General features: G+C 45.3%; 1 protein-coding gene across 2 annotated transcripts; it reads left to right on the forward strand.

Moving 5' to 3' along the window:
• Positions 1 to 1,513: 1,513 nt before the first annotated feature.
• Positions 1,514 to 17,441, forward strand: DACT2 (dishevelled binding antagonist of beta catenin 2). Of its 2 annotated transcripts, none has more exons than XM_079971025.1 (4): positions 1,514 to 1,838; positions 13,018 to 13,150; positions 13,335 to 13,619; positions 14,347 to 17,441. In XM_079971025.1, the coding sequence occupies exons 1-4, from the start codon at positions 1,605 to 1,607 to the stop codon at positions 16,128 to 16,130; spliced, it is 2,436 nt and encodes an 811-aa protein (XP_079827151.1). In that variant the 5' UTR covers positions 1,514 to 1,604; the 3' UTR covers positions 16,131 to 17,441. The 2 variants fall into 2 exon arrangements, with proteins under 2 accessions (XP_079827151.1, XP_079827152.1); XM_079971026.1 differs by lacking the exon at positions 1,514 to 1,838 and adding an exon at positions 10,309 to 10,389.
• Positions 17,442 to 27,288: the final 9,847 nt, after the last annotated feature.

A 27,288-nucleotide genomic window follows, 5' to 3' on the forward strand; every position in this document is an offset into this window, starting at 1 on the left:
ATTGGGATTTACATCTGAACCAGTTGTATGGTGACAACCTTACACATTTTTTAACTTTCAGAAATCCCGTTTTTCAGCTACAGCTTCCCACCCACCTCTGTCTCTAATGAGACAGATCTAGATTAGAGATTGAAAAATGCCACACTGTCTCACCCCTGCAAATTTCATTCTTGCTCAGTAATGTCTGTGTGTGAGAGGGAGGGATTAAGGCCACACTATTACTCAACTACCCTAATTTGTTTGTTTGTTTGTTTGTTTGTTAAAAAAAAGTCTGCTCTTTAAAAAAGTGCACAATTTTAAAGGAGAGAGCTGTGCCATATTTCAAAAAGTAAAATTTCTAACACCCACAAAGTTTTTGAGCATTTTTAAAAGGAAATTGTTGACTTTTGCGGGGAAACCTCCCCTAAAAATAGTGGTTTTAAGCTTTTGGAACTGTTTCCACTGCTTTTTCCATCGTGTTGCCATACACCTGGGTTTTCCCTGATATTTTGCCAATTTGGCAAAGGTGAAAAAGGGAAGGTAAAGAACCCCTGGACAATAAAGTCCAATCAAATGTGATTAGGGGGTTGTGGCGCTCATCTTGCTTTCAGGCTGAGGGAGCTGGCATTTGTCCATAGACAGCTTTCCGGGTCATGTGGCCATCATGACGAAACTGCTTCTGGCACAACGGGACACCGTGATGGAAGTTCAGAGTGCATGGAAACACCGTTTACCTTCCCGCCGCAGCAGTACCTATTTACCTACTTGCACTGGCATGCTTTCGGGCTGGTAGGTTGGCAGGAGATGGGACAGAGCAACGGGAGCTCAGGCCGTCACAGGGGATTCAAACCGCCGACCTTCTTCTTATAATTCTTCTTATTCAAAAAGTGAACTCCGATTCACGTGGAGTATGCCTAAAAGGCCATTCACTGTTCGTAACTCATTCTCAAATGCCCCCCTTAAAAATCAAATCGCCCCACGTTGGGAACCATGGCATTAGATGATCCTCGAGGTCCCTTCCAACTTTTGGCAAGCCCAAGATGCTCAGTGGTTAGACCACAGTGGTTAGACCACTTGCAATTTTTAACCCCTGAGGCCATTTTTACACTCGAAAACCAGGACACGCCAGGAATTTTCCTGACCTACGGCAAGCCTGAGCATGCCTACTTGGAAGGAAGCCCCCACGGAGTCCAGCAACGCATCCTTCCTAGCAGGTGTCATTGACTCACGATCGCAGCCTGAAATCACTGGCCACGTGGTGGTGATGGTGGGGCGGGGGGGGGATTGCGCATGTATGCCCATGCTTGGGGAAAGCGGCGATCCACAGGTTGTCTAGACCCCGGGTTGAACCTTCCCAGCCTGGGGGGCGGGGCTTGCGGGATGAATGAATGAGCTCGAGCCGCGATTGGCTGCTCCGTCGGCTCGGCTCGCTCGGCGTTGGCTCTGCGTCTGCCCCGCGCAGGGGAGGGCGCTGAACTGCAGCTTGGCCGCGCGCGCCCCCCTCGGCCGCCGCAGCGCCTGCTCGGCTGCATTCGCTTGGCTGGCGGCGGAGGGAGAGGTTAGCGCCTGCCTGGGCTCCGCCTCGCTCGCTCCGGCGTGGCCTGTGGCTTGGACGGCGTGGGAAGATGCTCCTAGGGAGGCCAGCGCAGCAGCAGCGGCCGGGCGGCTGGGACCGCTGCCGGGTAGGCGAGAGGCTGCAAGCCGCCCTGGCCGGCCTCCAGGAGCTGCAGGTGCTGCGGGAGAAGCAGCGGGCGCTGGTGAGCGGGGCGCTGGCCGAGCAGCCGACCGCCGACGGCAGGCAGGCGCGCAGCAAGGAGCGGCGCCTCGAAGCCACCCTGAGCGCCTTGAAGGAGCAACTGGTAAGGGGTCTCCCGCCGGCGAGGGGGTCTGGCCGCTGCGCCACAACTGCGGCGGGGGGCCAGGGGAGAGCGGGGATCCCTTTGTGGATCCAGGCGCCGGGGATCCTCCAGGGGTCCCTCCTTTGCATGCAGAAGCGCCCCCTCCTCCTCTTTCCAGGTAGGACCAGGACAGAATCCTGCCTGGAACTGCGAAGAGCTTCTGCCAGTCAGAGTAAGCCGTGCTAGGTTAGAATCCTAAAAGTTGGGAGGGACCTCGAGGATCATCTAATGCCGCGGTTCCCAACGTGGGGCGATTTGATTTTTAAGGGGGGCAATTCGAGAATGAGTTATGAACAGTGAATGGCCTTTTAGGCATCCTCCACGTGAATCGGAGTTCACTTTTTGAATAAGAAGAATTATATGTCGTGGGAGGGGGGCATCAAGATTTTAGAGGTTCTTAGGGGCATGGCTAAAAAAAAATAAAAAAAGGTTTGGATCCACTGATCTAGTCCAACCGCCTGCAATGCAGCTGGCTCATGCAGGGAATTGAACCCGCGACCTTGGCATTATCAGCATCACGCTCTAACCAACTGAACTATGAACCACGTTAATTGGACCGGTGGTCATACTGGGTTGGTACCTCTGGCCAGGCCCCCACTCAGGTTACCAGTCTCAGATCCTGTGGTGAGTGAATTTATTCTCACTAAATGGTTCCATTGCAGTTATAGAGCCATCAACAAGTCTATTATTTACTGGCTGCATGATGGCAGAATTATTTCATTCATGCTTAGGCAAACTGTGCTTTAGGGGCTTTTTAGGGACAGCCTACATTGGCAAAGTACATTGGCAAAATCTGCCTTCCTGGAGCAGAGCCTCATTATGATCTGCCTTCCCCCTAACTATACACACACCCTAGTTGCACAATTTTAGAGCTGATCCCCTAATTTAGGTTTTATCTATTTAATCTTTCGTTTCCACTAGAAAATCTATGGAGGATGGTGGTTTGAAGGGTGATGACTGAGAGTGCACAAGTTAATTGAAGAGATCCATAAAAAAGGTTCAAAGACGGTTCGGTACATCGTAAAATAGTAATGAATAGTTTGGTTTTTAAAAATGCAACATTCAGGGCTGTGTTGTTGCAAGGTCCGAGAAAGGGTATGTCTGTATGTATGTGTTTGATGTAAAGAATAACCATTCTATGAAACAGGGATGTATGATAAGGAATAATTACTTAATTAAGGAATCAATCTCTTAAAATTACGGGCTTAACAACCCTGAACCAGTCCGTGTTATCTTCTGCCTTAAATCTAAGAGGTATTTCGGATGCTGCACTTTCCCAGTTACATTTGTAACATTTGTATTGACACAATCTCCATAGGCAATTGTCACATTTGACAAACTTTCTTGCTTTTTCGGATGTAACAGCTGAAGCTGCTCTAAATCCGTGTAATAATACATTTCCATTAGTGGCTACATGTTTTGACTAGGCTCTTGTTGTCAGTGAGAAACTTCTTATGGGTAAGTGCATTGGAGGCTGAATTGCCTTTGATCTGCTCCACCCATTACCTGATGTCTTCTTATTTTGTTTTTTAAGCCTCAGCCTCTCAATCCATGGAAGTAAGTCCTATTGACTTATTTTATTGGAACTTACTTCTGAGTAAACACACTTCAGATCATCCTACACAGTCCTAAAAACAATATTTTGCCATATCAGTTGCAAGGTCTCAATGAATAAATTCACTGAAATGTCATGGAATCTGTGAAGAACTTAAATTTCTGGAGGGTGGGAATTTTGTTTTGATGTCATTCTTTAAACAAGGCTGAAATAATAAATGTGTGACCCTGTGTATATAAAATACCATTGACTTGGGGACTTTGGGGTTTTGGGTTTGGCTTGGTTTTTTTAAAAAATAAAGCATATTCCTGAGTGTCTTAAGATTGGTATTTGAATAAATTCAAAAACTTGTTTTACTATTAACTGGAAATGTAGAGAGAAATTCACATCATACAGAAATAGCAGATCTTCAATGCCTGTGAATGGCATCTTTCATCTTACCTTTGGAAGAAAAGGGGTGCAAAAACTCTGCCACTAGAAGTATCATTTGACAGGCTGATTGGATGCTGCTCATTTAATATATTTTAGTCCATTTGGAAATATTAAGGTAAAGGTAAAAGGTAAAGGTACCCCTGCCCGTACGGGCCAGTCTTGACAGACTCTGGGGTTGTGCGCCCATCTCACTTAAGAGGCCAGGGGCCAGCGCTGTCCGGAGACACTTCCGGGTCACGTGGCCAGCGTGACATCGCTGTTCTGGCCAGAGCCAGAGCCAGAGCCACACACGGAAACGCCGTTTACCTTCCCGCTGGTAAGCGGTCCCTATTATCTACTTGCACCCGGAGGTGCTTTCGAACTGCTAGGTTGGCAGGCGCTGGGACCGAGCAGCGGGAGCGCACCCCGCCGCAGGGATTCGAACCGCCGACCTTTCGATCGGCAAGTCCTAGGCGCTGAGGCTTTAACCCACAGCACCACCTGCGTCCCTTTGGAAATATTACAAAATAATAAAAAGGCAGCCATGATTTGCAAAGAGCAGGAAGGGGATTAGTAGTGATCTGGACCAACTTCCTAGATTGTGGATGGAATAATATATGGGGAACCTTTGTCCCTCCAGATGTTGCTAAACTACAGTCCTCATCATCCGAGGACAGGCTTATTGGAGCTCAAGAAGTTGTAGTTTAGCAACATCTGGAGGGACTAAGGTTCTCCACACCTGATCTAGGGCCCATCCTTCTATACCATTGGCTGTGCTGGCTGGGAATGTTGGAGTTGGAGTCCAACAACATCCAGAGGACCACACATTCTGCATTCCAGGCACAGGATGACCAACTTATTCAAAGGAAGAAGCAAAAACAACACAAAGCGATTGCTATTTACTTTTCATTCAGTTTAAGCAATGCACATTTCAACTGTGCTGTCTAACGGGGAATAGTGCAGAGAGAGTGGATAAATATCATTTTTATCTTTCAAAAGTTGGTTGTCAGTAGGCTCAGGAGAGACAAGCACAAATGTACTTCTTCGCTCAATGTGTAATTACTTCATGGAATTGACTGTCACAAGATGTGGTGATGGCCGTTGGCTTACAGATGACTTTCAAATCCCATCACCTGTTCTGATTACAACTAGCACAAACAACCGGTATTGTAATAACAAAGACTAGAACAGCTCAGGAAATTTCTTCAGCATGATGATTCAGTGAAATATAGTGGCTAGAGCAGACTTTGGCAGCCAGGTGCCCTCAGCTGTTTTGAACCATAGCTCCCATCCAAAATATCCTAGATTGGTGAAGGCTGGGGTAGAGTGTTGAGTTTAGATGCAGGCAACCCAACTTTTCTCTCTGGTCTACTCCACACATTATTTTGATACAGGTTTATGCCTAGGTACGGCAAAAGTGTACACCAAAAATGGTAAATGGTGGATATGGCCAAATCTGTTGCAAACTATGCATCACACAAGTACATTTGCTGAAGAGTTGTAATCGACTGCAGTCAAGTAAACACCCAGTGGTAAATCTAGGCCTGTGCTTGCAGCCATTTGAGAATTTTGATCAAAGTATCTTATTTCTCAGCCTTATTCTGAGGTGAAAAAAGGCTTGGGAAGGAAAGGACAGAATACAAATGTAGCACAGATAAGTAAAACAATATGATGCACATTATGAAGGGTTTGCCCCCCCCCCCCGCCGCCGAAATCAAGTTTGCTTTGAGGCAAGCTTTCTGTCCAGACTCAAATGCAACAGTGAGTCAGACCAGAAGTATGAAAGCAAGCCCACCCATTTACAAGAGGACTTTCAAGTTTACTAGCTCATGTATGGTTCTTGGCTTTTTCCTTCAAGTATACCCTGTCTGAAGTCACACCTGCATAACTGAGCTTCACATGCTGCAGACCTAAAAATCTGAATGGCTTGTTCATAGGTGAAGAGGCTAATAGTCATTAACTGGCACTACCTATTAAATTGATCAAATTTATATCCAACCCTTCCTCCCATAGGAATGTAAAAGTACATTAGAGGCTTTCTGGCACACTAACTTCTTGCCACACTACATTGTGCTGGGTTTCAAATATATCTCTCTATACCATGGGTAGGCAACCTAAGGCCCAGGGGCTGAATCCGGCCCAATCACATTCTTAATTGAGCCCGCGGACGGTCCAGGAATCAGCGTGTTTTTACATGAGTAGAATTATTTGTGGGGCATAGGAATTCGTTCATTATTATTTTTCTCAAAATATAGTCCGGCCCCCCACAAGGTCTGAGGGACAGTGGACCTGCCCCTTCTGAAAAAGCTGACCCCTGCTATATTTCTGGAAGAAAAATTGTTGTCATGCTGCAGTTTGCACGGCTGCCAACAGGTGGCCACACCAACTGCGGCCTGAGAACAGAAAAAGCAAGCAGCCCAGGCAAGCTGCTGAGGAAGGAACACTGTTTGAAGGACAGAAGGCATTTTTCTGAAGCCTCACCCCGCCCCCCTTCCATTAAATATCACTGGAGCGGCGTTTAAAGGAGGCTGGCAAGTGCTTCAGAGAGTGGTTTGGCAAAGCTGCTCTCTAAAGTGCCTCCCCCATCGAACATCACTGTTTAAAGGAGGGAGGGAGGAGCTTTAGAGAGCCTTTGGGTATATGTATTCTGTGTGAAATACTTTTCTGTGTTAGAATTCTGCATTAGAAAACTTCCAGTAGTCATGTGGGTCCTTTGGGGTGGGGTAAGCCACAAGTAAACACCTTGTAATTTATTTGCTAGAAACCAGTCTGAATGACTGCTGGAAGAGTCGCCATATTCTTCACTACTCATGCAAAAAGGTCTCATGTTGTACCAAAACATGGCCGAATCTTAATTGTCTGCAAAACACCTCCTCCATGCCACCATAAACTATTACAAAGTGCACACGTGGTTCCCTGCCCCCCAGATCATCTGTTTCTCTTCACCCACACCTTGCACTTGGTTTTGCTCAATATCCAGCTTGATGCATTGTTCTTCTTAATAAGTCCAAAGCTTGCTTGCTTCCTTTGTGACTTTTCAGTCAGCCCTAATAAAACTGGCATGTTGCTGTTACTCCATATAGCAATGTTTATTTTTGCATCCGTTGCCCTCCAAATTACAACAAGCATGTGAGGGGGAAAAAATTTTTTGCAACTCCTACATCCAGTGTTCAAATAGATGGCATGATCAAAAGAGGAAAGTGATTGAATTTGTGTGACGTCAACTTCTTTTTTTAAACCCTTGTGCATTTTTTTGTGTGTGGATTGGCAAATATATATTAGGACTGGAATTCGTTTCTGGGGTGGGGGAATAATGCAATCAAAATGTTATAGACTTTAATCTCTCCAGTACTGGCAATTACACACTTCAGTAAACTGAGTTAATTCTGATCTCCCCTGCCCCCTCCTCCTTATTGGTGTTAGACTTGGCCATCAGTTATCAATCAGGTGTGAAAACACAAAGGGTATTCACTAACTGTAGGCAGCTTTATCAGAAGGCATCTCAGAGTGAAAATTGGCTTTAACCTTCAGGGGCTGCTTAAGCCCCACTTGTGAAACATTGCAGCAAGCATATCTTGATTAGAGTCAAAATGGCAGCACAAGTCTACTGCCAACCACTTGATTACCTGTCATTGATAATGTTAACTAATGACTCCGCTTTATTCTATGGAAGCCCAAAGAGAATATGATTTAAAACATTTATGGCTTGCTCAAGGCCAGCAGGTTAATAGGAACACCCAGTGACCTCTGACCAAAGCAATCCATTCCTATTTGACACACGTGCTTTGTGCTGTAAGAGCTCATTTGTATGTGTGTTTTGTTCCCAGTAAGACTTGAAAATGGAGGATTAGCTTATCAAGATATGGCAGACACTTGACCGGGGTTTAAAACAGGGTAAAAAAGAGAGTTCATGGTGTTCCCCTTTTATTAGGAGAGACAGAGCTTTCTCTGCATTGGTCATAAGGAATGGGTTGAGTCATTTTATCATAGGAATAGTAGCATGTGATATTTGGGGAGGAAACTGCTGCATTCTTGGCTATCCAAACCAATTTTGACATAGCTAGCAACATCTGGAACTCTGGATGTGTAAACTGTATCTTTTCACTAACGTGCATTCAGCCCATCCAGAGTGTTTGTTTATTCAGAAGTAAGTTCCACTAAGCTCAGAGGCACTTGCTTCATCAGATCTAGACAAGAGCAGGCATTCAAAAACTTGGCCCTCCAGCTGTTTTGGGACTACAGTTCCCATCATCCCTGACCACTGGCCCTGTTAGCTAGGAATGATGGGAGTTGTAGTCCCAAAACAGCTGGAGGGCTGAGTTTGGGGATGCCTGATCTAGAGTACCCAATCTCCATATCACTTCTCACTTCCTGTTCTGCCCTAGCCTGGATAGCTCTGTTGGTTAGAGAGTGGTGCTGATAATGCCAAGGCTGTACATGAGGGACTGGGCCCAGAAGCGAATAGGCAACCAGCACAGTTATCTCAGAAATAGGTGCTACATTATCCTCCCCAGGTGTGCCTCTCAGCAATTTTGCAGCTGCATTAGTAGAAGCTTCTGAACAACCTCTGAGGGATGCCCAATATACAGCATGCTACCCGAAGATGGAAGGTTACCAGAATGTAGATCATGGTGACCAAGTCTTCTCTTTCCAGGAAGGGCTGTAGGTAGCAAACCAGTTGCAGCTGGAAAGAGGCACTCCTTGCCACTGAGGCCACCTAAGCTGGAACAAGCTGGATCAAGGAGCCTGAGTTAAGGGCCTGCTCTTTCAAAGGGAGTGTGACCTTGTCCAAGTCAGGCTATCTCCTCAACTCCCAGACTTGAAAACTTAATGCATGCAATGCCTCCCACCTTTTTATGGGTTCTGTTTCAGTTTATTGGCCCTCATCCGATTCCAGCCCATTGCTGCCTCCAAGTATCTGTCAAGAGCCTGAGCGGCCTCTGCTGATTCAGATGGAAAGCAGAGCTAAAGCTGGGGTCATCAGTGTACTGATGACACCCCACTTCAAATCCCCTGATGACAGCTCCCAACTGCACACAGGGTCTCGCTACACATCACCAGGAACTCATCTGCTTCCTCAATGGCATGATGGAGATAGTCTTCATCTTTTTTTCCTCTTTGCTGCCCTTCAAAACATTCTAGGACCAATCCACTTCATCCTCCGCCCCAAGCTGCAAAACATAGTCATACCATAAGATTTTATCTATGATATCATCAGAATAGTGATTACACTGCACTCCAAATGCCCCTTCCAGTGAGAACTCAGGGCTGATTTCCTTCAGAATGGATAGGTTTGATCTTCTTGCAGTCCATGGGACTCTCAAGAGTCTCCTCCAGCACCATAATTCAAAAGCATCGATTCTTCGGAGATCAGCTTTTTTTATGGTCCAGCAACATAACATATAACAAGAATACAAAGCTGAAAATGAATGAACTGCAGCTAAAATAATATGTTCATTTTTCACATGGTCTAGTCCTTTCCCTGCCCACCCCCACCCCCTAATATTTAACAACAGTTGTTCAACACTTCTGTGTAGAGGGAGATCTTCTAAAGAAAGCAAATGGCAATTTCCCCTTCAAAGCAAATGGCACTTTCCCCTTCTCACTACAAGACATTAGTCTAGCTTGTGCTGATGGAACAATTGCCATAGTGCTACGATGAATTCCTCCCATTGATCTGTGGTGATTCCCTTATGGCAGGCATGTCCAACTCCCAAGAGACTGTGCTCTACTCCCACTATAAAAAAACTGGCAGTGGTCTACCCTTTGGATTGACCAAAGTTGTTGGACTTTTTGGGGGGAGCCTTCACCAAAGTTGTTGAGCTATTATCATCATCATCATCATCATCATTGGGCAATCAATCTGGATCACGCAATCGAGCAGGGATGCCCCACGATCAACCAGTAGATCGCAATCAACTAGTTGAACATGCCTGCCTTATGAGATTTCCAAAATATTTGATCAGTTCCTCTGATATTGGCCTACGTGTTGCATAAGAGTCCCACAGATTTTGCACTTTGACTGTTTAAGTGTACCAGCTAATGCAATTTGCACAAATTTCTCCTTAGCAAAATTCCACAGGGGGCTAGCAGACTCCAGGATCATCGTAAAGAATATCAAAGACCCAGATGAGTGATTATAAGCAAACTTTGGTCTTTAGCAGTTGGGAGTTAATGGGAAGCGTTGAGTCTCCCAGCAACATGAGACCCACCTCACTCCCTATAGCAGGAGACAATGGGAAAAGAGGAAAGGGTTAACCAGGCAAATATAAATCATTTTCTGTTGGTTAAAGTGCTGTAAAATTACAAACAGATCCTGGAGGTGCAATAAATTATCTTTGAATACCTGAGAGCCTTGTTGAACGCTTTGTGGCCTCTCTGCCATTAATCAGAAACCACAAAGGGAGGGATTGGCTGGCAAAACATTAATCATTAAGCAATTAATTCCAGCCATGAAAACAAAACTCTCTGACTTCCTGAATGGGTGAGGCTAAGGGAAGCATAAAGTGTTTCCTCCACCACCCTCCATGCAGGAAATTCAGAAAGGTAATGCACAATTATTAAATTGGCATCTTTCTATTTCAAATGTGAATGATAACTGTCTGAACATTTTTGGAACAAGTTTTAGTGGACACAATACCTTCTAGTAAGGACACTTTGGGAAGCTGTGCCTTGTGTACAACTGTCTGTGGGTGCTGAGAGAAGTATAGCATAACTTCATATTTATATTGGTAAAACTAAGATTGAAGTCCACCAGATGTGTGGCAAAGTCCACTTTGCTTCATGTGGTTTGGGACAGATGACCAAACCAACGGGGCCTCTCCCTGAGGGATGGGATCTCAAGCTCTGTACAGATGCTACCACCATGTGAAGTTGGGCTGCTTGCACTGGACTCTCCTCCAAGATCCCCGTCCATGCTGACTCCCCTTGCAGGCCTTCTGGTCTGGGCTCACACCAGCCAGCACAATGATGGGGCTTCACATCTCTCCTCCTTTTCATCAGCTTGTTTGTATGGGGAGGGGGAGATCTGCATCTGTTGCACTGGTGGACGGTCTAGGGCAAGTATGGCCAAACTTGGCCCTCCAGATGTTTTGGGACTACAACTCCCATCATCCCTAGCTAACAGGTCAGGGATGATGGGAATTGTATCCCAAAACATCTGGAGGGCCAAGTTTGGCCATGCCTGGTCTAGGACGTAGGCAAAGAGATTGCAGCCTTTCTTATCAGCACCACCTCAGTAATTTGTTATTTTTTAATTGCTGCTACAACAGCCAAATTGCTGGGGTTCACCAGAAAACACTTGAGGGAGGATGGGGTCCATGGCCTTTAAGTTAGCTGTCTCCACCAACACACGCACACTAGGTCTTAGTCATAAGAACGGAAACATAAGACAAGCCTGCTGGATCAGGCCAGTGACCCAGCTAGTCCAGCATCCTGTTCTCACAGTGGCCAACCAGATGCCTGTGGAAGGCTCACAAGCAGGATCTGAGCACAGCAGGCTCTTTGGGATAGCAGCGTGCTACTGAAATGGCAACACTTTTAACAATTCTATTCCTGCACTGTAAATCAAGAATGTGTCCATGTTTGAATGTACTTTGGGCGTCAAAGACACTTTAAAACTTATTTGTTTTTCAAGAAGTCAGTACGTGAAGAGTGTTATTTTGTGCTACAAAGTCTTTTATCTAGAAATTTATTAAGTCAGTGTAACTGGACGTAATGCCATTTTGGCCCGTTGGCTTTATGAGCCTTCTCTATACCTCTTTTGAAGTAGACAAAAAGTAGCATTTTGCTGGGAATTAAAAGGGCTCCAAGGTGTTCAGATGAGGAAAAGACAAGTTAATCCATGGGTCTGAAATTAACAGAATGTTTAGTGAGGCAAATAATAGGTTGCTGGTTTTTGCACATACTGTGCTTTAGGCTCACTCTCCGGCCTAAGCTGAGATCCAAAATACTTGTTAAGAATGCAGCCAGGACTTTGCTCTTCCCCTTTCAAACCCCCAGCCTTTTATGCTGCCCCAGAAGTTGTTGCCTGAGTTTCTGGAGTGGCTTGTTAGGGGGTCCTCTGGACATAACATGGGATGGGATTCTTCACAGGAACACAGGAAGCTGCCATATACTGAATCAGACCGATGACAATCTATGAACGTTTAGGTGTGTCTGTAGGAAGGGAGTTTATTGGTTTGTTATTTTTTGGTATACATTTTGTGCTCTCATTTTGTATTTTTATGTTGTGAACTAGGGTCACGGGTGGCACTGTGGGTTAAACCACAGAGCCTAGGACTTGCTGATCAGAAGGTCGGTGGTTCGAATCCCCATGACTGGGTGAGCTCCCATTGTTCAGTCCCTGCTCCTGCTAACCTAGCAGTTCAAAAGCACTTCAAAGTGCAAGTATGTTTGTGTGTTTAAAAGTAAGTCTCTCCGAGTTCAGTGAGACTTATACTCAGGAAAATGCATGTAGCAGTGAAGCCTAATAAGCTGTTTTAATGGACTGTTATATTTTTTAAAATAATGCTTTTGTTTCTACCAGTTTTAAAATATTACTTACCCCCAAATCTTTGCAATATGATGGAATACGAATTTAAACAGTATACATTTACGTAAATATATAAAAGACAATTTGCTTCCATATCTGCAAAGATTATGCAGTTCTGTCAACCAAGTTGGTTTCTCGCTCTATTCACAAGCGTTCTAATCCTTTCATTCTAGTATGATTACCTTTGCATTGCTTACTCTAGTGCAGGTGTAGCCAATGTTCTACTCGCCAGATGGTGATGAACTACAGCTCCCATCATCCCTGTTCATTAGCCTGAGTTGTTGGGAGTTGCTGTCCAACAGCATGTGGAAAGCACCACATTGGCTTTCCTTGCTCTAGTGTAGTGCTTCCAAAACTTGGGTCCCCAGCTGTTTCTGGACTACAGTTCCCTTAATCTATGACCATTGGTCCTGCTAGCTAGGGATGATGGGAGTTGTAGTCCAAAAACAGTGGGAGACCCAAGTTTCAGAAACACTGCTCTAGTGTGTCTAGTTTGTTTGGGGTATGAGATCTTCCATGTGGCCATTCTGTGTGTATTGTTCCTCTGAAGGCGGGCTTAACCCTGAAAGATTACCCAATTTGGTCTGGTCCCTTAGAACTTGTCTGAAAGTGTCTCCTTCTTACTCTCCCATTGCTAACAGTCACGTCTGAGGAGACAAGATGTTGGGTTGAAAGGCCACCTGGATCAGCTGGACCAACAAATTAGTGAACTGAAGTTGGATGTTGGCAAGACCTCCATTGAGTATCTTGACAGTGACAGCAGACCCAGCTCAGGTAATGTGAGAATTGATTGTTGAAGGACATCTATGTAGTTATTATTTAAACAACACTCTGCATCTAGATTTTCCACAGAAGACTGACCCTTCTGTAAAAAGAAAAACATGGGAGTGCTTCACTTGGGTCATGCTGTACATGTGTTCCCTGGAATCCAGAAAATGTCCTCTTTATCTCCTCACAGGCTTTTATGATCTGAGTGATGGCGGCTCCTGCTCCCTGTCCAATTCCTGTACATCAGTCTTCAGTGAATCCATCTCTTCTTCTCATGCCAGCCTCTTGCCAAGTTCCCAGCACCCCAAGACCCATCTCAGCATCTTCGATTACCGCCCAAAATCTGCGGATGAAACCACAGTACACAACCAGTTCCAACAGCAGGGAGCCTACATCGGTGATGAATGCCGAATCAAAGCTTGCCCTGATGTTTCAGGAACTCCTACCAGGTCCAGGCCAAGGCCTGTTTCCACAGGTAACTACACACACATCCCATTAAAGCTTTCATATCACCTTGCATCTCCTCAGGCATGATGGTGCTTTCCAGTTAAGTTGCATCACACATTTATATGGGAGGCATCAAGAGTTAATAGGACAAGCCTTTCTCAACCTGTGGGTCCCCAGATGTTGTTGAACTACAGCTCCCATCACCCCTAGCTAGCAAGGCCAGAGCGCAGGGATGATGGGAGTTGTAGTCCAACAACATCTGGGGACCCACAGGTTGAGAACCACTGCAGTAGCTGGTTTTAACCCATCTTAATCATTTCTGTAGAGTAATGAAAGCTCATTTTCTGGTGTGAGTGTACATGTGTACACACATACGGGGGGGGGAGAGATGGAAGTCTACTATTGTGTTTCATTTTTTTCTGAAAGAACTTATTGATGAGGACCATAATGGTGGGTGTAAGATGTAATGAGATCTTGGGCATGTGTATCTTTCTACCAGTGGGGTGCCTGAGGCCCTATTTAGATGTTTTATTAAGGACTCAGGAATCAGCTTTATAGCAAAGGAAATGTTCAAGAAGCAAAATAAAGTTCAGCACTGCCAAGTTTGGGTGCAATAAGATTTTGAGAGCTCCTCTTATTGCCCAGTAAAAATACTCCAGAGAAAAATGAGAAGAGGTTTTAGTCTTTGGTGTCTTGAGACAGATTTTCATTCTTACGTTGTTGACTACCTTTTTATAATTCTGTTCTCTTACCAGGTGACCTTGAAAGACTCACCCTGGCAGATGCAGGATATCCTAAAGTAACTGACCCCAAATCCTTTCCTCTGCTTTCCCCCGGAGGGGAAATCCAGTTCTTCTGTGTGGACCCCAAATACCAGAGTGACTTGGTCTCCAAAAGTGGGAACGAAGTGTATCCTTACCCTAGCCCTCTTCACGCTGTGGCTTTACAAAGTCCACTTTTTTCCCTGGCTGGGCCCCCGTCAGAAAAAGAGGCTCACCCCTTGCCTAACAAAGTTGCCCCTCACGCTGTTGGGCCCAGTTTGATTAGGACACTGCCCGTTGCGGAGTCCAGGCCAGGAGGTTACATCAACAAACTGCTCCAGCTGACACGCTCGAGAGGAAACAATCAGGCGGACGCCGGTGAGAGGTGTCCAACAAAGAGCCAGCCATTCACAATGCTCCAGAGGCTCATTATAATCCCCAGCCCTGGCGGAGTGAAAATTAACAGCAGTGGCAGCCAGATGGAAAAACAAGGGAGCTCTCTGCACGGTAACAAAGCGGAGGGGAAGCTGCGGAGGGGAATGCCTGAAGGGGAATGTGCCAAACAGCAGGAGACTCAGCACAGTGCAAATGTTGAGCAGGCAGCTGCCCCGGCCCATGCAGAGTCTCCGCTGGCTGTGAATGGCTGCTACTCTGCCAGTTTGTTAGCAAGGGATTCTCCTCTGACCGAAGCCGGAGAAAGCAGCCTGGAACGCAGCTCTTCCAGCTCCCAGCTCGGAACGGAGGATTCTAGCCTAAGCCCCGCAAACACGAATGTCGCCCCAACCAAGAAATCTCACAAGAAACCTTTCAAGGCAGGAGGCCATGACCTGGTGCCTCAGGGTGGCTTTGTTCATGCCAAGTTTGTCCCCGCAGAATCCCACCAAGTCAGGGTCAGGTTTGCCAACTCTAAAATGAAGCCTGTGAAGGTGAAGAGGAGAAGCAGCGAGAAAGTGACGAGGCCTGGGAAGCAGGCTTTCTTTGTGGAGAAGCCAAGGGGACTCCACCATGTTGCTGCCAGGCTGCCCGTTGAGTGGAGTCTGCCTCAGAGGCAGCTGAGAGGAAGGAACCTCATGAGGAGGCCTACTTTTGCTGGGGAAGCTACAGGGAGGTCTTGTTCGGAGTCCAGCCTGTACCCTGTACCATTCAGACTCCCTCAAGTACCCTCTGGGCCTGAACTCTACCAGGCCAATGCCATGTATTCTCTCGAGGCGGCCTACATAGACACCACCAACAAGAAAAAGCAGCGTAAGTGGCAGTCTACGGTGGAAATCTCGACAAAAACCCAAGTGGCCAGCCTTTCAAGCGGCTTTGCCTTGGGGCCACCAAGGCAGTCGGCGCGGAGAGCGGGGATTACTCGCTCTGTCACAATGAGGGCCCGTTCCAAGAATAGCCACCCCTTTCGCCCTGGTGCATATGCCAGAAGTGAGTCCGATCACTCTGAATACTCTGCAGAGTGTGCCTCCCTTTTCCACTCCACCATTGCGGAGACCAGTGAAGGGGAAGTCAGTGACTATACAGCCAACCGCTTTGGGGACAGCGAGTCCAGCGAAAGCGATTCAGAGGGCAGCAGCAATGGCAGCAGCCTGACTCTTGACTACGACGATGAGCATGAACTGGTCTGGCCAGATTCTTCTCCCAGGCAGCCAGCAGCTGTTCCGACTTCGTCCAAGTCTCTTCCGCCAATGCCCAAACTCTGTCGCATCAAAGCTTCAAAGGCCCTCAAGAAGAAGATTAGGAGATTCCAACCGGCCTCTCTGAAAGTGATGACCATGGTTTGAAGTGAGTGGGAGCATCTGTTTTGGCAGCTGCCTCTGTTTGCAAAACAAAGGAGGGGATTGAGACTTAAAAGGATTCTGTTAAATGAAATGTGATGAAATCCCTAGATCACTGGGCAAAGGACCTTTTCTTATGTGCTAATGCCTTTATGGATGACACTGCTACTCTTTACCTCTTTCTGGTTTTTTTCTTTTGTGTGTGTGCGTATATGAATTGATACCCCGCCCCATTCTGATAGAGATGAAGGGTTTAGATGAGATGCCCCCCTCAAGCGGATCCTGTCTGATAGGTATTTTGGGAAGATGTGCCGCCTGCAACACATGGAAGATTTCCCAAAGTTGCCAGGGGAGAGAGCATTGCAGTGGTACCTCTAGTTATGAACTTAATTCATTCTTTAGGTCTGCTCTTAACCTGAAACTGTTCTTAACTAGAGGCGTGCTTTCTCTAATGCGGCCTCTTGCTGCTGCTGCGCCGTTGGCACACAATTTCCATTCTCATCCTGAGGCAAAGTTCTCAACTCGAGGTAACTCTTCCAGGTTAGCGGAGTTTGTAACCTGAAGCATTTGTATCTCGAGGTACCACTGTATTACTAAAGATGGCACTGCAGCTTCCTCTTCTTTTTGCTGAAGATAACTTTTTATTTTCAAGGGGATCTCCTAACAGTTCAGAAGCGCTCACTATACTGGCCTTCCCCAGCCTTGGATGCCCACCAGATGTTTCAAACTTCAACTCCCAGCATCCCTTATCATTGGCCATGCTTGCTTCAGCTGATGGGAGTTGTAGTCCAAAACATCAGGAGGGCAACAGGTTGGGGAAGTCTACATTACATGGTCACAGCTCTTTCCCCATAGCCATCCATTGCTAATATGGCTTACCCAGTAGCTCATCCATTTTCCTTTGAGATATGCCTGTGGTAGCCAATCTGGTGCCCTTGGACTACAAATCTCATCATCCCTGACCATTGCCTAGGCAGATGTGAGTTGTAATCCAGCATGTAAGACACCATGTTAGCTATCATTTAAACATGGGGGTTAGGGTCAGTATGTTGGTCAGAGGAATGTGCCAGTATTGCTATGTCCCATTTACAAATTCAACAGATTCAGCAAAATATAACCCTGACCATAACAGCTGTAATCTTTTTCTATTAAGATGTTTGTGTGAGTGTTTTTAAAAAGTATATCTATGTGGGTCAACTGCATTCCGAACACTGTGTCACACACAGCACGTTAATAGCTGCTGTGGCTGAGAGCATAGCATCTCTCCTCTGATTTATTGCAGGCTCAATAAATGCTATGATGATCCACTACTCTAAACAGCTGTCTGGTTTCCTTTTGTTTAAAAGGTAAGGGTGTCATTTAACTATTAAAAAAAAACATATTCTGAAAGGGAAAGCATACTTGAGAGTTATTTTTCTTCTTCGTGCACAGAACGCCTGACTATGGCTGCGATTGTGAACACACTTGCCTGGGGGGGGTATGTCTCACTGAACTCAGTGGGACTTACTTCTGAGTAGACGTGTCTAGGATCACATTGTAAGTGACTGGTGAAAAACTACCCCATGTTGATTACAACTTCATTCACCTATTGCATAGCTGAAGCAGTGTGGCCAAGTTATTAAATGAGTTGGGGGCTGTATGGCAAGGCACACCTCTTGGTCCATAACTAGCTGGTGCCATTAGTGCCCCTGCTGCCCCTACCAGCTGCTTTTTATGAAGGATGGGGAAGGGCCATAGCTCAGTGGTAGAGCATCTGCTTTGCATGTCAAAGGTCCCGGGTTCAATTCCAGGCATCTCCCAAGTAGCGCTGGGGTAGAATCCTGTGTGAAATTCTGGAGAGCCACTATTGTGTAGAGTAGACGATACTGAGGTAGATGAACCAAACGTCTTAAGTATAAGGCAGTTTCCTATGCCCCCAGAAGCAGCTTGGGCAGAAGACACAATTCCTTCTGCATGCAGAACTCCCTGCGACAGAAGGTTGTCATGGCAATCAAGCTGGGTTGGCCTTAAATGAGGATTAGGTAAATTCATGGAGGAGGAGAGGGTTATGGATGACCACTAGCTAGGATGGCTGTGCTGTCTGGGAACCACAGGAGGGGAGAGTCCTCTGGTGCTCAAATCCTGCTTGCTGGTTTCCCACAGGCGTCTGGTGGGCCACTGTGATAAGTCTAGGGCAGCAGCTGGCTTGCTGTCCCCCACTGACATGTGCTCCTGGTCCTCAGTACCCTGCCCCATAGCCCTCCATCTGGGGACAATGGAGGGTGACCCCTTCCTCCTCTGGTTTCTGGGGTGGCTGGATTAGTTGCCCCAGCTTACATCTGCCATGCAGAAAAAGACCAGCACAGAATTGGGGTGCTGAAGTGTTCTAATACGCAGCCAGTGTGGTGCAGCCATTAAAAGTTTCAGACTGGGACCTGCAAGAGACCAAGGTTTGAATCCCCACTCAGCCAGGAACTCACTGGGCAACCTTGGGCCTGGGCTAGTCATTCAATCCCTGCCTAATCTACCACACTATAGCCATGCTGGAAAACCCTTTTCACCCGACGGGCAATATCTCTGGAGAAACATTTCAGGAGCCACGTGCCCAAAGTGCTATGGCTGAGCAGAAGTGGCCAAGGCGTAGGCTAGTTTCCACACACACCTCACTGTCCTCCATCTAGTCCACAAAGAAGCATGATCAGAGTTCAAGGACACACACAAAAAGAAAGAATTGCTACATTTAATAATATAAAATACCTTTTTGATATTTCATAAAATGGACAGTAGGAATGGCCAAGTTTGCCATAGGTGACTGTGGAATATGCTGTTGTAGCAGCAGAAGAAGAGTTGATGTGGTGAAATGAACGGCCTTCTTTGCACAGAAATATACCCGGCTCTTGCCAGAAGCAGAGAAGAAAGGTCTTTGGACCCTTCTGAGAGAAGGTCAGAAAACTGGAATGGTTATGGTTCTTTGGTTCTTCATCAGTGCAAAACTACATGTTACACAGTAGATCTGTGCTGGGGCAAGGGATCACTTTCTTCCCATCCTAATTTCCAAATCAAACTTGGCTCACTCTGGGCTAGGCTGCAACTATTTGGTGAGGGAAACTATGAGAGGAGGAAAGTCTACGCAAACATGATTCCCAATCCAGCCCTGCTCCTATAGATTAGTTAACAAGCATTATTAAAGGGAGAATGTATATGTATAAACAAGGATGTCTTCCAGATGTTATTGTATCCTAAACACCTTTCTGGGAACTGAATCTCCTAGATCAGTGGGTCCACATAACCCACCCAGGCGGTCCATGGCACCAACCACATAACAAAAACTACCATAGAAATATCAAAAATTTCAAAAGTAAGGAGGTCCATGGCTTGGGCTTTTGAAAAACGGGGGGTCCACAGTACTAAGAAATTTGGGGGTCACGGTCCTAGATTTCAGATGGGTAGCTATGTTTGTTTGCTACAGTCAAAAGATCGAAAGGACTTCTACACCTTAAAGACTGACACATTTCTTGGCTTAAGATTTTGTAGACTACTATCCACTTCATCAGATTCATGAAATGTTATGCTGAGTTACAGGTATATATAATAGACGTAGACATAGGCTGCATTCACAGGGCAGTTTATTACATTTTCACCACTGTTTAAATCCTGCATTATATCTGAGCATCCATGTAATGTAAAAGCCATTTTTGGAACTACAGTGGGATATAGTGCACGCTTAGTGATCTTTTCCACATTATTTCCTTCCAGAGAAAAAAGCTACTTTCAGATAACATGGAAATGAGCAACAAACTTGTGCTATATTCCACTATAGTTCTGGAAGTGGTGTTTGCATCATGTGGAAGCTCAAATATAATGTGGAAGTCAACAGTTAGGGAAATGTGAAAATGGAATAAACTGTAATGTGAATGCAGCCAGATTTTGATGAAGGGGAATTTAAACAGTGAGGTCAGAATGAAATGTTTACAATCTCTTCCCTGCCCTGTGTATTTATGTACACACAGAGACAGACAGACAGACAGACAGACAGACAGACAGACTTACAACTTGAACTAACCCTTTATTCATCTGATGGTGTTATGTGTATTCCATGAAAGCTAATTTTTTAGCCTTTAAAGTGCCACAAGACTTACTGTTTTTTCTCTTATATTTCAGCATAGCATACATAAAACCAATTTCGCTCAGGAAGTTCTAAAACTGACCTAGGGTTAAATTTCCACTCTGCCTTGGACTCATTAGATGATCTTATAAGTAAAGTAATTTATTTTAATGAAATGATCTCTGTGGGCATAAATGCACTCACAAACAGCTTTTAATCAGACAGAATGGAAAGGCTGTTTAATTGCCAGCCAATCCTCTATAGACTTCCAAGAGGACCTAGCTTCTATCCATTTGAATATTTTAAAAGGATGTTTAGAAAATGCAGCCAGTAATTAGCAATTCACTTATCTGTCTCACACCTAGCCAGCTGCATGTTAGAGGTGAGAAATGTGCCACTTCTCCAGCCATTTCATTAACAAGTATATAGTTCAAATGCCCATGGAAGGCGTAGCTGTTATCTTGCAGTTTCATTGCAAAGGATAACATCTATTGATCTAGCAGACAGCACTGAAGGTCATCTATCAGTTCAGTGTATCAGGTAGTTAAGGGCTTCCTTTGCCTGGCGAGGCCTGCAATACCCTCTGAAATAAATACACAAACACAAGTATATTGGGTTAATGGGATAAATAAGGCCACAACTTTATTGGTTATGGATGTGAGCGGTTTGGCTTAGGCAACTGGGTGAAGTAAGACTATATCCTGACCAGAAAAGCAAACAAACTCCTAACCATCAAGAAGGAAAGGAGAAGTAAAAGCGAATTAAGGAGGAATCTACCAAGTGGAATGCACTATGACAACTGACAGCTTTGGAAATATATTTAGGGCCACAATCATGGAAGTGGATAATAAAAGGCACTCTTGAAATAAAAGGTTAGAAAAAAAACCTGTTTCTTTCCAACATATAAAAAGGTAAAGGTACCCCTGCCCGTACGGGCCAGTCTTGACAGACTCTGGGGTTGTGCGCCCATCTCACTTAAGAGGCCAGGGGCCAGCGCTGTCCGGAGACACTTCCGGGTCACGTGGCCAGCGTGACATCGCTGCTCTGGCGAGCCAGAGCCGCACACGAAAACGCCGTTTACCTTCCCGCACCCCGCTGCAGGGATTCGAACCGCCGACCTTTCGATCGGCAAGTCCTAGGCACTGAGGCTTTAACCCACAGCACCACCTGCGTCCCTTCCAACATATATCTCAGCACTAATGGAAGAAGTATATTGGATACCCCACTTTATTTGTATCTATTACTAGCAGAGAGTGTCTGGTGCTGCCCTGGAATTTTTAGAAACCCAAACCTTTTCCTGGTTTTTTTAGACATCGTTATTTGTGAGTTCAGACCTGTCACATACAAAAAGGGGTGAAGTCACACCAAAGTCATGCTTTGGTCTGCCACCTTGATTCAGAATGGCACCCGGCATTCAAATGTCAATGAAGATCACCCCCAACCTTGGAAGCCCTCATGCCAAGTTTTGGTGGCAAGGTCATCTTGTCAGTAGAGCACGAGACTCTTAATCTTGGGGTCATGTGTTTGAGCCCCAACTTGAGCAAAAAAAAAAAAAGCCTGCATTGTGGGGGTGGACTAGATGGTCCTCGGGGTCCCTTCCAAATCTACAATTCTATGTTTCTATGGAAACAGCATCTGGCATCTAAACATAACAACCAAAAGTGCTGCCCTCCCATGAGGAACCCTTGCTCTAAGTTTGGTGATGGTATTTTGAGAGACAGCTATGCCCATAGAGAACAAACACACAAATGGACAAGCCACTTTAAATATATAGTGGATACAATAACATGAGACACTGGTCATAATCTGAATAAAGTGCAATTTCATTTTTATATTAAAAAATAACTTTTTTTTTTTTTTTTTTTTGCTTTAAAACCATTGCTCTTGTATTTGGTTTGCTGTTACAGTATTTTATTTAGTAGACCAAATGTTGGAGGATCTTGGACAACATATTTATATGTTTGCCAGCAGAACTCAATACCCCCTCAAGTTTGAACTTGATACAATTTGTTTTATATGTCATATATCTTCTACTTTTTTCTGTTGGTTGCTACTTGCTCAGCATTTGTTTTCAAGGATACAATCACCCTGGGCATAAATCTATTGAAGTCTGATGGTGCTGAAGTTGCTTACTAGTTGCTAGCTCCTTATTTGCACGAAAGTTTGAAACAATCATATAACTTGGCAAATAAAGGGTGGTAGTCAACGAAGTATAACCCAGAGTAGACTTACTGAAATTCATTGGCCTAAGTTAGTCACGTTCATTAATTTCAATGGGTCTGCTCTGGATAAAACTTAGTTGAGTATCACGCAAAGTTTAAGTGTCCCTGTAGCTCAATATAAGCTTTGATACAGTCCATTCAGGGGTCAGCAGACTTTTTTAGCAGGGGGCTGATCCACCATCCCTCAGACCTTGTGGTGGAGGCAGACTATATTTTTGGGGGGTGGGAATGAATGAATTACTATGCCCCACAAATAACCCAGAGATGCATTTTAAATCAAAGGACACATTCTGCTCATGTAAAAACACCAGGCAGGCCCCACAAATAACCCAGAAATGCATTTTAAATAAAAGGACACATTCCACTCATGTAAAAACACGCTGATTCCCGGACCGTCCACGAGCCGGATTTAGAAGGTGATTGGGCCAGATCCGGGCCCTGGGCCTTAGTTTGCCTACCCATGGTCCATATCATATATGTTCATGAGCAGGGGCTCGCTCTTTTGAGATCCATAATAGTTTCGTTCAGTCAAAACAGTTGTGTGTGAGGACTTCAAATAACAAAATAAAATAAATAACTTGGGGCATTTACCCCATAGAAAGCTTTGAGCCACCCCAAAACATACAGTCACATTTTCAGTATTGTGTCCTCTACAAAAAATGGCATCTGCCCCAACACTTTACTTCAGCAAAAGCCAGTGTTATATGTGGCACCTTCGTACACAATCATAGTCAAAACAGGTAGAAATGATTAAGGAACTGGGGATGTAAGCTTTGAACCACCACAAATCATACACACACACACCCCAGATTCGACTACAAGATGGCGTTGAATTGTGTCCAGTCCAGAACTTTCATTAGACTCGAACACACTGCCAGATGTGATGACTCAAGCCATTTTGGCTCGTCAAGAAATGCTACATATGAACTTTTCATTGCCACATCATCCTTGAAGAGCAACCAAGGCATAGCAGTGTCACTTTCATTATGCAAAGCTCGGCATGATATGCTTAGCCTTGAGCTCTCAGTGAATAACTTACTTCCTTTTCTCAAGCTAAATAATGTGAAGTATTGCTGGAACTTAAACAAGGAAGGTCACCTTGTTTATTGACCCTGTGTTGATGTACATGAACACTGACTCTGACTCCTAACATGTGAGTCCAAACTTAGGATCCTTTTTTAAAAAAATAAAATAAAAAACTGCCCTCACCATGAAGAAAGGAACAAAGTTTAATTGCTCAGGCCTAAGTCTTCCCTGACCGGGACGCAGGTGGCGCTGTGGGTTAAAGCCTCAGCGCCTAGGACTTGCCGATCGAAAGGTCGGCGGTTCGAATCCCTGCGGCGGGGTGCGCTCCCGCTGCTCGGTCCCAGCGCCTGCCAACCTAGCAGTTCGAAAGCACCTCCGGGTGCAAGTAGATAAATAGGGACCGCTTACCAGCGGGAAGGTAAACGGCGTTTCCGTGTGCGGCTCTGGCTCGCCAGAGCAGCGATGTCACGCTGGCCACGTGACCCGGAAGTGTCTCCGGACAGCGCTGGCCCCTGGCCTCTTAAGTGAGATGGGCGCACAACCCCAGAGTCTGTCAAGACTGGCCCGTACGGGCAGGGGTACCTTTACCTTTTAAGTCTTCCCTACCAAGTACACTAGAATTAAAGGGATCCCTGCTCTTACTTTGGCCATAAACATGTTTTACTGCAGCGGACTAATTAAATGGAATTTGGAGGTGAAATTCCTTTTATACTACAAAAGAGCAATTTCTTGATATGCGTGTTTAGTTAACCCCTTGCCTATCTTGGGTCTGTGTGACTGATTGCTCTTCTAAAAGCAGGCTCCCCATTGTTAAAACTTTAATAAGACAGACGGTTGCTATCTGGACAGGTTCAAAAACAGCACAATCAATACTGAAACCATCACTTCTTTTTTTAAGATACATTGCTAGTCAATGAACGGTTTTAAATGGATATGCATTAGGATTTTTGAACCACCATATACCCAGGAGGCTCTGTGCATTGATTGTCTTTTTTGTCTTTTTCTTTCTTTCTTTTTAGATGTGGTTGTCCTGATAACTCTACCCCGTATTTATTGAGTTGTCTTCTCTAGGCCAGAAAGGCAAGACTTGATTTTTATTTTTTATTTTTTATTACATTTCTATACCACCCTTCATCTGAGGAGCACAGGGCGATTTACAATATCTAAACACAAAAATATATAACATAGTAACAAACAAAAACAATAATCCACCCCCACCGTTTAAAAGGACATATAGATTTTTTAATTAGCCAAAGGCCTGGGAGATGTGAATTGTTTTCACCTGGTGCCTAAAGATATGTAAGGAAGGCCCCAGGCAAGCCTCCCTGGGCAGAGCATTCTGCAAGTAGGGAGCCACCACAGAAAAAGCTGCTGAATTCTGTACAAGCTGAAGTTTCCAGTCTTCAGAGGTAGTCCCCCATACGATGCATCACACCTAGAGGTCACCAGAGCATAGATGACATAAATTAGGCAATCCCTCTCCAGATAGGGGTGCAGCTAGGCCACCGGCCAAAGCTGATGGAAGGCACTCTGCACCACTATGAGCCTCAAGCAATAGCAATAGTTGCGTGTTCAGACCCAGAGACCTCCCCCCTAAATAAACACACATTTGACTCAAATATTAGTTTTGGTTTTTGGCAGGATTTAGGCCACAGCTTTATTGATTACAGAAAGTGAGTGGTTGCATAGGCTCTGGTTTGACTAGCTCCCTGCACCCTTGCAGGCAGCACTGACCATCCTCCTCATGTTTGGGCCTGGTTCATGGAACACACTCCAAGAGCCCACTTTCAGATGACTGTAGTGGTTACTACCAGGCACAGGTAAGAAAGTACAGTGATACCTCGGGTTACATACGCTTCAGGTTACATACGCTTCAGGTTACATACTCCGCTAACCCAGAAATAGTGCTTCAGGTTAAGAACTTTGCTTCAGGATGAGAACAGAAATCATACTCCGGCGGCGTGGCGGCAGCGGGAGGCCCCATTAGCTAAAGTGGTGCTTCAGGTTAAGAACAGTTTCAGGTTAAGTACGGACCTCCAGAACACATTAAGTACTTAACCCGAGGTACCACTGCAAGTGAAGAAATATGCAGGACCCAAATAGCTTAGGACTTCATTAGTTAAAGCCTGCACTTGGAATAATAGGGTAAGGAAGCTAATGGCGCAATCCTTTACCCAATTTACTTGAGAGTAATTGCCATTGACCTCTGTGGGATTTACTGTTGATTATTTGTATATATGATTGCAGTGTAAGACGATGAAGAAAGTATGACTCTCCCTAATCTATCACATGAGTCAACACATCTTCAAAACGTAGCTGGGGAATGATGACTGTCCATTGAAAGATGCCATAACCAAGGTGGCAATAATTTGAGTGTGATAGTGCTAGTTAGGGTACCAGGTGGAAAGTATCTAGGCAGGTATGCAGAGAAGATTAAAGAAAAGTCTTCTTTTGTCTTGCTTTAAGGGGTTAATCATTCTCGGCCAGCATGGCCCTGTGTAAACACCGACAGGCTCCCAAATGAAGTGCCATCAGTGTTGCTGTCAGGCAGGCATGTGTGTAGCATAAACACAAAGGGATTGCAAGTGAAGTATTTGGAGTTACTGCATGACAGATGTGTTTGCATCTTCAGCAGTCAAGGGATTCTTTCCCTGCTCTACCTATGGTGACAGCTGCTCAAGGGATTAGGCCTTTTCCATCCCTGGCATCCCCCCACTTTAACACTCTTCCTGGGTACACATTCAATCACTTCTCAGCCAGAGTTTCTTTGCAGCTGAAATGTTTTCATGATTGGCAAAGAGATCATCTCAGGAGGAATTTCGCTTCTTCTCTGGAGACTCGGACAAACCGTAAAGATTAACCTTGGTGTGTGCACAAAATCGTAATAACTGAATGTTTGTGCACCTTTCTGCCCTGGCCGACCTTTCGAAATGCAGCTGTTGGTGTCACTGCAATAAAGGAGGGTTAAAATCCCAAGCATAGGAGCATAGGTATCAACCTGTCCCAATTCCAAGGCGGGAAGCAATTATTGAATTAAATAAACATTTGTGGTGCTCTCACAGGAGACACAGAGAGATAAGAGTAAAGATATCTGCTTTTTTTGTGAATCACTACTGTTAATTGCATAATTATCGCTGTCTGTACTTTCATTTCCTTCCGATCTTGCTGTTTACAATTCCCACCCCACCCAGGGGGCGGGAGGGGGGACTCCAAGTGTTTAAATAAACTATAACTCAGGATATTTCAGGATAACTGTAATTTGTTTTAATGTGTTAGCCTTTTAGGTGCCACATGACACTTTGTGTTTCTGCTTTCTTTTATGTCATAGAATATGCCAAGAGTATATTACTTTAGTCAGTACTTTTTTATATATAAAAGAAATGAGGTGCTGATACTCATATCTTGATATGGGTGCTATGAGCAGCAAAAGAAAGAAAGAAGTTGACATTACACAATTTCCGCCCTCCCTTCCCCACAAGTGGGCGAGGTTTGAGGCACTGAGCTGGGGCTTACCTGGACGGTAAGATGGTTGCTGTATTCTGAACCAGGAAAGAATTTTCCCTGCATTGGCAGGTTTCGCCTTCCCCGTAGCATTTTGTCACAACTTTGGCACAAGCCTTGGCAAGGTATCCTTTAGTCTGTCATTCATCATCAAGTCTGGGGGATGCATTCATGCTCCCATCCCATGCGGTGGCGCTTGCAGGGCCCGTTAAAGGGTAAAACTTGGAGTCCCTGGCCCTAGAGTGGTGGCATGTAGGTCAAACTCCCGGTACGAGGTTAGCTGTGTACGTTTGTGCTTTACAGTCCCCTCCCACTGGACCTCACCAGCCTG

Source organism: Podarcis cretensis (genome assembly GCF_951804945.1).
Source record: "Podarcis cretensis genome assembly, chromosome: 3".
Taxonomy (NCBI): domain Eukaryota; kingdom Metazoa; phylum Chordata; class Lepidosauria; order Squamata; family Lacertidae; genus Podarcis; species Podarcis cretensis.